The 13,708-nt window shown below is 46.7% G+C and overlaps 1 protein-coding gene across 2 annotated transcripts; it reads right to left on the reverse strand.

Moving 5' to 3' along the window:
* Positions 1-217: 217 nt before the first annotated feature.
* On the reverse strand, positions 218-10,000 carry ZBED1 (zinc finger BED-type containing 1). 2 transcript variants are annotated; one of them, XM_080342637.1, is made up of 2 exons: positions 9,979-10,000; positions 218-2,751 (listed from the first exon to the last, which is right to left on the reverse strand). In XM_080342637.1, the coding sequence occupies exon 2, from the start codon at positions 2,698-2,700 to the stop codon at positions 613-615; it is 2,088 nt and encodes a 695-aa protein (XP_080198763.1). In that variant the 5' UTR covers positions 2,701-2,751; positions 9,979-10,000; the 3' UTR covers positions 218-612. The 2 variants fall into 2 exon arrangements, with proteins under 2 accessions (XP_080198763.1, XP_080198764.1); XM_080342638.1 differs by lacking the exon at positions 9,979-10,000 and adding an exon at positions 2,853-2,903.
* Positions 10,001-13,708: the final 3,708 nt, after the last annotated feature.

The raw sequence follows: 13,708 nt of genomic DNA on the forward strand, positions 1-13,708 counted from the left end.
TAGATCAGTCCCCTAATTGAGAGTTTTATACGAGCTGAACTTCTCTACCATAGACCAGGGCTAAGACATGAGGTAGTGAAAAAGAAAAATCAGGCTCAAGATCTTTTTGCATTCCATAGTATCAATATACTCTAGAAATATTCACTGCTCAGATTTATGGATTTTAAAAATAATGTTTTAAAATCCAAAATTTAAAGCTAACATCCTGAGTCACAGATGATTTACAAATGAAGGCATAAATCTTAAAACATCCTTGTTCAGGGTCCTAAATTAGGAAAAATTTTTTATGATAGAAAGCACATAAGCATGTGTTTGCTTCCCACTGAAGCAAGTGGAAAGGAAACTCATGGATAAGTGCTTTCTGAAATCTGGGCCACAGTCAGAAATGACGGTCTTTGTAGAATTTATTTCCTCATTCATTTCAGTGCTGTTTAATCACAAGTCATTCATGATTTAAGACAGTGGGAAAAACATAGACAATGGAAGCTAAATCAAGTTTGTTACAACTGTTCAATATTTACAGCATTCATAGCATAAACCAGAAGTATTTTTGGTAACTTAAGACAAATACTTTTTTTTTTTTTTGTTATTAAATGTACCGCAGTAGTCCTGTTAAACAAACCCACTGTCTCGGATATTAAAGAAATTGTTGTTTACATTTACTGAGTCATTTAAATTAAAAATCTGTTCCTGTTCCAAACCCCACTCCCCTTCGTCTTCATCCTCCGGTTCTGCCTCAGACCCATTCCGACTGTTTTCGTACAAAAAGATCTGCTCGTCCACATGAGCCGGGGCTAACCGGTTTCTCTTTGCACTTATAACATTAGCAGAAGAACCGAAAAGGCGTTCAGGAAAGACCCTTGTGGCCAAAATACACCAGTATTTTTGAAGAACCTTTGGTAAAACTGGAAACAGCGCTAGTCTGTCCGACCACCACTTCAGCGGGTCTTCGTTCAAACCAAGGACCTTTTGTGATTTGAAATTGCTCAACTCCTCAACAATCTGAGCATGCCATTCCTCCTGGTCTTCCACGCCTCCCGTCTGGCAAAAGATCTCTGCAAGCATGTTGTTGATGACACTGGTAGGGGGAGGAGTAGAGGAGATGATGATTTTTTTCACAGGGGGCTCTTCTGAAACAGCAAAGAATTTCTCTTCAGTCCTAAAGGTATTTTCTTTTACTTTTTCGAGCAGGCTTTTTGCTTCTTCCACCACCCTGTTTTCAACCTGCTGCCGCTCAAAGGCTGAAAGAAAAGGCAGTTTTTTGTAGCGGGGATCCAAGAAAGTAGCAACGTTGAGAAACATGTCTATCTCAGGCGTGTGCTGGTAGGTGGTTGACAACTCTTTAGCAATCACCTCCTTTGCCATGCTGATTTCTTTCAAATCATTCTCTTTGATGTTCAGAGTAGTATTCAGAAGCATGTGGAGAAGCGGCTTCACCATACTTATTGTCGGGTACTTTGAAGCAGACATCATCTCCGCAACCTGCTTGAAAGGCTGCAGCAGCTCCACCAGCCCTTCGATTGTATTCCACTCACTGGCTTCCAGCATGAGGTGGTGGTTGTTGCTGTCCTCCACGAGAACAGCCGCGATGACGAACTGCTGCTCCTTGAGGCGCTGCAGCATGGCGAGCGTGCTGCCCCACCAGGACACGCGGTCACTTACCAGCATGCAGTGGAGAATGTTCTGCTGCTTCTGCTTCTCACTCAGCATGTACATCGCAACCGTAGACTGCTGAAAATACTCCACTAGTTTACGGCACCTGGCAAGAAGGCTGCAGAGTTTGGGGAGCTGAAAAGCTTGTTGTATTCCTGCATTAAAAGTGTGCCCCAAACAAGGCATCTGCACGGGAATATCTAAGAGAGAGCAAGCTTTAACAATGTCTTTACTGTAATCTGTCGTAGCACCAAAGACTTTTGTATTGATCCCCCACTCAATGAACGTCTCATAAAGGACTCGCGTAATGGTCTCTGCCGTATTATCCTCCGGTACTTCAAATGTTTTTAAGCACCGCGAGTTCACCGCCAGACAGTTGGCAGGGCTGCTGCTGAGAAAGTGAACCGCCACGGTGACGTATGACCTGTTCTGGTTTTCACTCCTCCACATGTCTGTGGATATGCCACACCACAGAACCTCGGTGAGCTCTTTCAGCACAATTTCTCTAATGGCATTGTACTTTTCAGGAATAGCTTTTGTACAAAAGTATTTCCGGCTCGGAAGTTCATACCTGGGGTCTGCTGTTCTCAAGAGGGCCTTGAAGGTGGGTTCATCAACAATAGAGGCCGGATACATGCCCTCGCAAATTAAGCTGATGACAGCAGATGTCAGCTCCTGATGCTTTTTGTTTTCGTAGTTCTGGTAGGTCTTCATGATGAGGCTATCCTGAACGACCTGCTGCGACGACTCCGGCTTGATTTTTGAAAATGCGGTGGCAAAGGCTTCCCTCATTTGCTCAGTGTTGCTTTTCACAAATTCGCAGAATTCGTCAGGGTGGTTTTTCTCAAGGTGGTAGGAAAGGTTGGACGTGTTTCCTGAATAGGCAATCTGTGCCATGCAAATACGGCAGTAGATCTTCTTCCACTGTAAAATGCATCCTTCTGCATTGGTATCAAACCCAAAGTACTTCCACACTTTACTCTTTGCTCTCGGGTGAGCCACTAACTTTAGGTCTGATGGGGAACCTTCTAAACTTTTATTCTCCATCGCTTCTTGGCCACCGTCCCACCTCTTGATCCTTCACTCATTAATGAGTACCTGATAAAGGCAGCAAGATAAAGATACAATGAGAAAGCACAAGTTTGACCACACTTAACTATGTGAAATCATCGTTTCTGCGAACGTATCAAGAAACCTACCTTACTAATTACATTTGCAAATTTAAAGATGAGATTTGCAGGAAGTGTGACCTACAAGAAGCCCATTGGAAAGTGAAAAATTAAAAAGGGTTTTAAAATATCACATTCTGCTGTGAAACTGAGCTAGAAGACCTAAGTAAATCTTGTTTCTGGAATTACATAATTCTGGGTAGAGAAAGTGTAACCACCACCCCAGAGTTGATACATTACAGTCATACAAACCGGTCATCCCGCCTCTTAAGTTATAGTTAGGGCTAGACCAACATTCTCTTGCCTAAGAGTTACTGAACTTCACTATTAACATTTATTTCAATCAAAACCTGATACTGAAGGAGCAAAGGTTTTGTTGTTTGTTTATTTTGAAAGAAGTTTTGTTAGCTCGATCTGACTGTTCCAGCCTTTGCTTTGAAAAAGAAAACATAATAAAAAAAAAAAAATCTGTGATGCAAATTAATCTGCTCCTCTGAAATGTAAAGATGTTTTCTGACTGAAATAAAAGGAAAAGTAGTTTGAACCTACATGCAGATCAACAATACATGTCTGACACCTTTCCTGTCCTTTTTCTGAAATCAAAGCCATCTCTTGAACTACTAGTTCACAATCGTGGTTCCTGGAATAACAGTGCATTATAATTACAGGAAAAGCAGACAGGGAAGCACTAATAAATGTTATTATCCACATCAGCTGGAAAATAATTTTGCTGTATTTTCTTCAAAAGGCTACAAAAGTCAGGAGGCGGTGACACTGTAGAGATGAGCATGGCAATAAAGCGAGCAATCTCTACCGCCATACCTACACAGGAAAATGCTTCTTGTACAAATGGTCACACGCAAGTAATACCGGAGGCCAACAGCGTCTTTGTGCACAGTGCCAGAAGCTGGCACCCACCAGAGCTGATGTCGCTACACCAGAAAGCCAAGCTACAGCACAGCTGCACGCTGATGCTTCTCTGTTTCTTCCATGTCATCAGCCCAGCCACTGTGGCAGCAACAAGCCCTTCATCGGGGCCTGGCTAGGATCGGGAAGAAGGAACCCATCAGTTCAGCATGGATGGAACTTCCTCCACAAAAATCCAGACAGAAAGAGCAAAAGAAACATCAGGAGCAGCCCTGCAGCCAGCCTGGAAGCAATGGCATTGCTCCTTCCCTGCTTGGCAGGAGCTGCACCTGTGCCTGAGCCCAGAAATCCCCAGCTGGTAAGACGGGCTGGCTGGGGGAGAAAGAAACAATCTGAGTTTTTCATATTGCTGCAAGAGAATATGCCAAAAAAAAAAAAAAAAAAAAAAAAAAGTATGTTTGCAAGCTTCTCCGGTGTGCTTTCTGCTGTTGATGAACATTCCCAAGAAAAGACACCTCCTCTCTGAACTACAGCTGGTATTTTGCAGCACTTTCTGAATGTCTTGAATGAAAAACCAAAGACAGGTTTACCAAGACTAAACATATTTATTTGGACACGGCTGTTGGTTTAGAAGCAGACTGAGAGATGCAAGGCAAGCATTTTATTGGATTTGTTCTGAAGATTTACTTCTGGGTGTAGACTTTTTTTTTTTTTTTCCTGGGGGGGACAATGTTCTGATTACTAGCATGCCCACTACTGTGATTCATTCAGTACCTTTTAAGCTGCCGGGATAAACTATTGATTTAACATGGTAACGCTGCCTAATTCGAAAGATGTGCATACCAACAGCACCAAGGTATGCAATCCCACAAAAACTGATGATTTTGAAAGACAAAGTGGTGTAATGTATAATGATGTAATCCTGCCATAGCATCAGGCTGCAATGACAAGATATGCCATATCAGTATGTATTATCATTGCTTTTAGATCCCTCAATTTCAATCTATGACATGGTGTCTCCAAGAAGCATAGAGGCTCCCAAGATTTCATTAAATCTGATAGTTTCTTTTGCAGTTCCTGAAAACATGGAAGAAGGCACTGCAATAAAAGACCTGATGCATTTTTAATATTTATAATTAGTAAGACACACCTTGGACCATAAAAAGTTCATCACAGACTGATAAAATACAAGTTATTTTAGTGCATGAGAGTGTTAGACTTACCCCACCCTTCATTCTCGTGTACGTTACAGCTTTGCCATTGTTTTGTGATGAGTTTGGCACTTGGTGCTAGTGGCACAGAGTAGCATTGCCACAGTTTAGGTTATGTCACTATAATACAGACTGTATTATAATGCTGTAAATCACACTTCAGCTGTCATATAAACGGCTAATCATCCCTGCAGCTCTTCAAGTGTTATACAGCATAACTAGCACTATGGGGCTAAAAGAAAACAAAACAAAAAAAACCCACAATCATACCTCTCATTTTTCTGTAAGAAGAGCAAAATTTTTTCCTATTTCAGTGAAATAAAGTGTTCATAGCCCAGGCTTGGCAAAAACCAGAGCAGCTTCAATTCTGAGCCAAACTGAAGACGCACCTCGCAGAATGAAATTCATTGGGCACGAAGCACAAGGGCAGCCGATGGAGATGCTCTCTTTTAGCTTGCCTAACTCTCCACGATAAAAAAAACTAGCACCGCTTTGATTTGCTGAAAACCCTTCCATTCACAGAAGCCTTCAGGCTACAAACCTGCCTTTTCCCTTCTCCCTTGAATTCCCTCCCACCCACACTGAAACAGAGTGCACCTTCCGAGAAGCTGCTGTTTTCCTCACCGCCTCCGTGCAGCTGGGCACCAATACCAGCCAGTACCAGGACCAAGGCCTTTTAAGAGCCTGCAGACAGGATCCCCTGCGGCCTTGCAGCCCACTCAGCTGCCACAGGAGGAGGAGCAGGAGGAAGGGCCCAGCTTTCCTGCCCCCTAGCTCCTCTTCCCTGCTCTCCCTGGGACAGGCTGTGCTGCCTCCTCAGACCCCGCTCACTCTCCTAACACAAACCCACAGCTCCCATCTCCAGGATAGGGCTTGGGTCAAAATAGTGAAACGTCAGTGATGACGCACATTGCGGAGGGCAGTGGTGCCACCCTTGCACCACTGCAGGGCTCGGCTTCCCCAGTGGCAAAGAAAATAGGTTCAAAACCCATATGAGAGTCACTCGGGTTGTGAAACCAAGCACGGGGATGGTGAGGAAACACGGGGTGTGCAGCCACCCCGCAAAGTCAGCTCTGCCCCCCCCGTGTGCACACAGCGATGGCGCCTCTCCAACTACACAGTGGGCATCACCACACAGCCCTTGACTCATTCAACACTGGGGCAACCATAAAACGAGTGTCTCCTTGCTTCTAAAACTAGCTATATAACTCTCTCAGGTGCATGCATCGGGAGAGGGATTAACTGCCTGCTTTTGTCTGCTGACAATGCTTCCTACCTGGTCACTTTTCTACCCACCTCTGGATGTTTTACAACCTGGAGCTCGTACCGCTTGGAGCAGGATGTGCTCGGTCTATCATTATGCTTTACTCATACGAAGTAAAAGCCCTCAATACATGAAACTGAAATTAAGAGATGTATGTTCCTAAATTAATACTTCACGATTAATTTTAAAGAAACTTGGTACAAATGGTGACACTGACTATCTAGAAATCGAAGCAAATTATATCTCAAGCATTTTTAGGAAGAACATCAGTCAGCTTTAAGGTCTTCTGAACCTCAGCCACTACCACTTTCTTCAGAGCCAGTTTTCTACACATGACTACTGAGGACTTCAAAACTACAAACTGCATTTAAGTCTTCCCCTACAAAATTTCAATGAAACACGCAGTAAAAGAGAAAATGCAAGAGGAAGATGCCAAGTAAGTTCCTTAAGATGCTTTTAAAATACCAAAAAATATTATTAAATTAACCATTTTTGTTATCAGTAGGATGACTTTCAGTGACCGCATTCCCAGTGTTATTATCCTGGTGTCACAATTAACATTAGTTTGCCTTTTATCAATCCACTAATAAGATTTCTGTTTTTAAAAAGCTGGTTATGTCAAGATCTTTAGTCACGCAGGGTGTTTTTTTTTTCCTTCCATTAATTAAGCACTGTAAAAAAACAAAATCCAAGGTAATTTCTAATGAAACTATTAATTGTTTAGACCACTGATCACTAACATAGTTTACAATACCGATCGGCAGTACCATTTATGCAATTAGTACCTGGAAAAATGTTTTAAGTCAAAACACAAGTTCCCCTTTACTGCTCCACACTGATTCGAGTTAGAGGAGCAATCACTGACTACACTCCATTTATTCTCCCAACTCTACATTTCCCTTCTCTGAACTTCACAACGAGAATTTCAGACCAACTTCCCTAGTGTGTACTGGGGGGACAGGTAGGCTCACTGCTAGCAAATATTAGTAACTTTTCGGACTGCAACTCAAAACAATGACCAAGTTGTTGCACTGAATCTAAATTTCAGAGCTCAAACTACCCTCTTTCTTCAAAAAGTTGTCTTGAATCCCACCTACAAAAATTAGATGAACCCTAGCAGGATGTGACAGAACAGATCGTCACTTTCAAAAGCCATGTAGAAGCACATCTGCCAACATCATGCAACTCTAGGGTAAAGGAAAATAAAAATGAAACTAATTCGGTTTACTTGGATTGAAATCCTGAACTCTTCTTCCCAGCAAGTGCAAGAAAGCAAGCTCTTCTTGGAAAATTTGGAAGCAGAAGGGTTGCACTGACAACAGAGCACTTTGCTTACCCACAGAGCTCAAGGACAAGCCATTGGGCATCCCCCTGTTTTAAACCTTCCAGGAGAGAGCTGCACCGCTGCCACATGAAGAGAACCCTCCCGGGGGAACTGTGATGAAGGAGACGGGATCGGACACACAGCTGACTCTGCCGTTCTGCCCTTCCCAGCCCTCTTCCCACCTCCAGGCTCTCCTCGGGAAGACATCCTGACAATAAAACACCTGTATCGATGAGAATTTTGGACACCCCCTCAAAAAAATACAGAAAATTTTAAATATACGCACCTTTCTAGGTTACTGCCTGGAAAAGTTACTTGGCGTTTTCTTACAGCAACTGTAGTTTACTGATCCAAGCTTTAATTCTGAATGTTCTAACCAACACTTTCGCTTTTTGTTGCACTGCAGTCACTATTTTGAAATTATTATGGAAACGAGGTTAATCTGAGTAAAAAAGGTCCCGTTGACAAGCTGATTCACTTTTTTAAGCAGCGTCTGGACACAGTGAGTCGAAGCAAGGCAGCAGGTAACTGCCAAGAAGGAACTGCGCACAAACAACTATCTGAAGAGGAAACTTCTTGTCCTTGGAAGAAACCACCCCAAGTTAGGGCTGAAAGAAAACTTTCCACATCTGTCAAATCTGCCCTGGTCCTACTCAGGCAGCTTCACTGCCTTCCTCCGGCATCTCCAAATTCAATATTTTTTAAAATTTTATTTTTTTTAAATAGCAGCTAAGATCAGACAGCAACAAAACACTTGGGTCACATTTTCGTCATGCTGTTTCTCTCTGGTTCGAAAAAAGATTTGGAAAGTGTTACACACCCTAGGCACAATACCCAGCTTCACTCTGCCAAGAAAAACTAATGCTAGAAAAATGCTCAGATGACTTCAAACTGTACGCGCATCTGCCCTTTTTGTCACCGGACTTCTCTCATTTGTTTGGGGGTTTTATCTCTGTCTTTCAAGGAGAAAGCAGAATCTCAGCCTATCGCAGAAGTATCAAGAATGAATTAAATGTAGAAAAAATGCTACTCGAGGAAGCCACGTGTGATGAAACGCACAAATACACTCTGTGTGGTGTATGTGTCCCATCTCCTCCACAGCGCTTCAGGTATTCTCTAAAACAATGTCCTCACCTGCCTCATCTCCCTACCGAAACACTATGCCCTCTCAGCGTTGTTTGTTTGGGGTTTTATTACCGTTCCTCTGATTAAAACTAGAGTCACAAAAGTCCACTTGCTGTTAAGGAGAGAAAGTTAAAGGCACTGACTTGCATGAAGCTGTACACTCAGCTCTGATGGTATCATACGCATCCATCCGGACTCATAGTTTGCTGTAAGTTTATAAACTCAGAAGCATTTTAAAGTCTTTATGAGTAATGTAAGGAAAGAAGAAACTCAGATCCTTGTTTTCTGGCAAACTCAAAAAGTTTCCCCTAGTCAGGATTAAACTTGCTATTGACTCAAATTGGGAAAAGCTCAAAAGCGTAACTTCTCCAACAAGTAACTGATCTAAAGTCCCTTGGAGAAAACTACAAGTGTCACTCACTCGTCAGCTTAAAGCCTGGCAGCGAGTGACAGCCGCTATCAAAGTTTTCAGAGCATGGGTACGTTCCCCTCTCGGAGTGTCCGGGGCACGGAGACCCGGCCGGAGGTCCCAGCGGCCCGGGCGGGCGGGGGCAGCGGCCGGCGGGGCCGGTAGCGGGGCGGGGGCACGACGGGCGGCGGCGGCAGGAGCGCCGGGCGCCGCGGCCGGGCCAGCGGGAGACTGCCCACCTTGCAAGCACCTACCTGGGCGGAGGGAAGCTGCGCCCGCGCGGCTCTGAGCCGAGGTCTGAGGCGAACCCGTCGGGAAGCAGGAAAGAGGGAGACAAGAAGCGGGGTCCCCCGGCCCGCGGAGCCCCCACGCCGCCTCAGTCAGGCCGCCGTGCAGCCAGGCGCCCGTCACGGGCCCGGCCCCCCGCCCCGCCCCGCGTCCGGGGCGGCCGCGGCCCGGGGGGCCGGACGGGGCGGTAGGGGCCGGGGCGCAACACCCGCCGGCGGCAGCGAGGGCGGGGTCCGGCGGGGAGGGCGTCCCGCCAGCCGCAGCCCCGGAGGGCCGCTGCCCTCGGGCGGCGCGGTGGGCCCTGCCCGCGGAGGGGGGCGGGAGAGGAGCCGGCGGCGGCAGCCTGGCCGGGCCGGAGCCGCCGCGGTGCTTCAGCCCCTGCCCTGCTGCGGGGGAAGCGGCGCGGCCGGGGCGACCCACTGCTGCGGCGAAGGTCGCGGCTGCCCTGCCCTGGCCGGGCCGGGCCAGGCCAGGCCAGGCCGCCCGCTCACCCCGCGGCCGGACCGCGAGGTCTTGGCCCCGCTCTCCCTACAGCCCCGGCGCTGCCGCCCCCGCTCTCCACCGGGGTGGGTGGGGGAACCGCGGCAAACTTTTCTCCCTTCCGCGGCGGGGGCCGCCACCCCCAGCCCGCAGCCGCCCCGCCCCGCGGCGCCGGCTGAGGTGCTCACCTGGGGCCGGGGGGCAGCGCGGGCGGAGGTGGCGGCGCAGCTGGTGCAGCATGACGAAGAGGCCGATGCGGTACACCCGGAGCAAGGGCACCAGCGCAGACAATAGCGACATGGCCGCCTCCCGCCCCACGGCGGCTGGCTCGGGCCGAGGCGGGGAAGCAGCTCGGCGGGCGGCCTGTGCGTGGCACGGTGTCTGTCCGCCGCCGCCGGCGGGCCGGGCCGGGGGGGGGCGCGGCGCGGCGCAGCCCCCACCCAGCGGAAGGGAAAGCGCCGCCGCTGTCACAGCAGCAGCGCCCGGGCGCGCCGCGGCTCCCGCCCTTCTGGGCATGTGCGGCGGGGGAAGGGCCGCGTCGCGGCCGGCGCGGGGAGGGACGGGGCGGCGGTGGGGTGACCGGTCGCCGGTAGCGACGGGGCGGCGGCTCGGCCCCCGCCAGGCCGCCCGGCGAGCTGGGGAGGGGGCGAGGGGAGCGGCGCTGCGCAGCGGCGTGACTCAGCAGCGGGAGGCGGCGGCGCGGTGACAGGCCGCCCGGGGAGGCCGTCCCGTCGGGTTTTGGGTGCAGCGACTCTGGCTGCCAGGTCTGTCACAGCCACAAGCAGTGATAAGTGCCTGGGCGGGGGTGAGGCAGCCGGGGCTGTCTCAAAACCCCGTGGCTGAAACCGCTCATTGAGTTGTTTGAGGGTTTCCCTTCTCTCTGGCACTGGTGAGGGGCGGCTGCTGCTGCTGAATCCCACGGGCATCGCTCGGTCTGAGCGCGACTCCGTCACCTCGGGCATCCGTCAGGCTTAGTCCTCTCCTGGCTGCAGTCCTGGCAGTCGCAGGTACTGATTTCTCCAAGTGCAGCTTTATGTACAACGGCTTCGTACACCAAGGCGTCTAGATTTTCTACAAGCCTGATGCAAGCTTTCTGTACAGTGATACCCAGCGTATCATGGGGTTTACCTCGAAAGTTTTGTCAGTTTTAAATCCTCAGCCTTACTTTTTAATACGCCCAGTACGTTGGGCCGAAGAGCACGTCCTGCCTACCAGTTCTTTGGGTAGATGGCTGGTTTCGGCTCCAGGAAATGCAGCACCCAGCCCTGACGTCGTGGCTTTCATTCAGAGAACTGGCAGCGCTTCATAAAGACAGATGAGCCTCAATATCGATACAAAACAAAAAATACGAACAGTCGCTTCACAAGAGGAGACGTTGACCTATATATTAAATTTCAAATCCTTAGGTAACTAACAAAGTTCTGGGAGTGCATTTGAAATGTAATCTTCCCCCCCACCCCCCTTAAAAAAATAAACATACTTTCTAAAAAAAAAAAAAAATACAGTTAATAATAAACTTTTTCAATGTCAGATCAGATCACTCAGCAGAACTGACTTTCTGTCTGCTCTCAGAAATATGCATAAAGTAAAAGCACAGTGTGCTGTTGCTCCAGGACAAAACCAACCATTTAATTTTATGTATCTTGGGTGAATTATTTATTTTTTATTAACACATGGAATTATGCAAACATAAATAATAAACAGAACATCATGAAGTCACATCTGTGAAGGATTCGTTCCTAATGTACATTGTTCTCAACCATGCATGGAGTGATAGCAAGAGCATCACATAAAGACACGAAAGAAGAAATGCTGACATTTAGTAAAGATGAATTACTCCTTCAACTTATCTCAGTAAAAATCAAATCTCAACTCCTTTATGTTGCTTTACATCCTTCTCTCAGAACTACAGCATTAATGAAAGCCCTTTGCAACATTAAAATATGAATCTTCTCCACATTGTATTTACATGACCTGTATATAAATATACCATGCTTTCTCAGAGTTTCTAGTATAGTAATCTCAATCAATGCACACTCAAGCTATGAGAATAAATTCTCCTGTGTCTTTTTTTCAGAAAACGCTATGCAAAGAACTAGACTAAGTGGGGAACAACCGATGGGTTAACATCATGGTCTTATTGATCCCACTACTTTTTCTTAGAGTGTTAAAATTATTTTAAAACACCCATGGTTCATGACTATGGCTTCATAGAAAGAATGTGAAAAATTTCTTTCAACACTATAATACATTATTTTTTCTAAAGGCTGATGGGACATGAAGTGAAGGAGAAATGAAAAGATTAACAAAAGGCTGTAGGTCTTAGATTGTTTTCAAATGGTGTCTTAGATGCAAATTTTAACTGATACTTCCTCTACTTCAGTTTTCAGTAGTCACCATCTTTACTTACTGATATTTTGGGTTTTTTTTCTTGCAATCATCAACAGCAAAGTCTCAAGTATTCAGGCTGGAATCTCATCCATCTACTTTAGATACCTCACTGAGGTATCTATTACCTCAATGAAATTTTAGGTGTCTAAGTCCTGGAAGGGACGAAAGGAGCAATCTAATCGCCTCAGCTTTGCTGCATGGCCAGCAGACAGAGAGAGGCACTTGTGAAGACCTGCAGAAGATGACTGCTTCCTTTGAGGTGCTTCCTTCTTTCCACCAACAAGTAAGTGACTTCACAGCACCTGTGGGCAAAGCCAACCTGCGGTTAGAGCACAGATATCCTCTTGGAAGGTCACGGGAAACACCAGTAACGCTCCATCCACACAAGTTCTAGCTTATCTGTCCCTCCTGCAGGACTGGCACTGATGAAGCAGTGAGTGATCACGGTGCTTCCACCCACATTTTGCATAAAGATGCAGAAAGCCGTAAGAAAGGAAGTGGGTGATGTTTCTAGACTCTAATTAAGCCCTGAACTCAAACTTGCCAGAATGGCATGATCAGCAACCATCGGGTAGCGTGGATGGTAGGTGCTGCAGCTGAGAGCCTGCGCAGCCAGGAATGTGCGAGGCGTGGGGCCACATCAGAACAGACAAAAGTGAACCCAAGGTTATCCTAGTAGTTCAGATGCTCTCTGGCACGGGGTGGAGGGTTAGGAGGTTATGCCATATCTTTCTTGTCTGTTCCATGACAATCTCCCATACGATACATCTTTTACAGCTATATGGGTTTGCTCCCCTTGGTTTTCCTCCTATTGAGATAAGAAATGGAGCAAAAAACTCCTTGTATTCACCATGCGGTGGTTCAGGTTCAGTTGGAGTGATCGATGCTTTTTGCCCAGGCATGGTGTGATAGTTTGGACAGTCTTGTAAGATGTGAATGGTGTCACATCAATCCCTCTCAAATGGAAAAATGTACACTTCCACTCCTATGCTTAGCTCAAGATGTGCTCTCTGCATTTTGCACGTATGTCAAAGCTAATGGCCCATGCTAGAAGAAGCCAGACATAATTCTGACTGCTGCTAATTTTTCAGGCTTCTAAAAGGTATTTAAATGCCTGTCTTCCTAAGCTGAATTGCAGTGGGACTTGAGGCAAGAGATAAGTACCTATCTTCCCCAAACAGAATCTCCTTAACATGTGTGGGTGAGTAAAGTTAAATGCCTGAGGAGCTTTCAGGTTTAGCAGGGAGATGCTCATAAGATTAGGCAGTGCTGGGAAACAGTGGGTTGGGACTGCTTCTGGAATTCATGTGGAGTTTTGAGCACCTGCAGAGAACTCTGATCAGCTACATGTGCTTTTTTTTTTTTTTCTTTTTTCTTTTTTTTTTTTCTAGAATCATAGAATCATTTTGGTTGGAAAAGACCCTGAAGATCATTGAGTCCAACCATAGCCTAACTCTAGCACTAAACCATGTCCCTAAGAATCTCATCCACACATCTTTTAAACCCCTCCAGGGATGATGACTCAAA

Source organism: Nesoenas mayeri (genome assembly GCF_963082525.1).
Source record: "Nesoenas mayeri genome assembly, chromosome: 1".
Lineage (NCBI taxonomy): Eukaryota > Metazoa > Chordata > Aves > Columbiformes > Columbidae > Nesoenas > Nesoenas mayeri.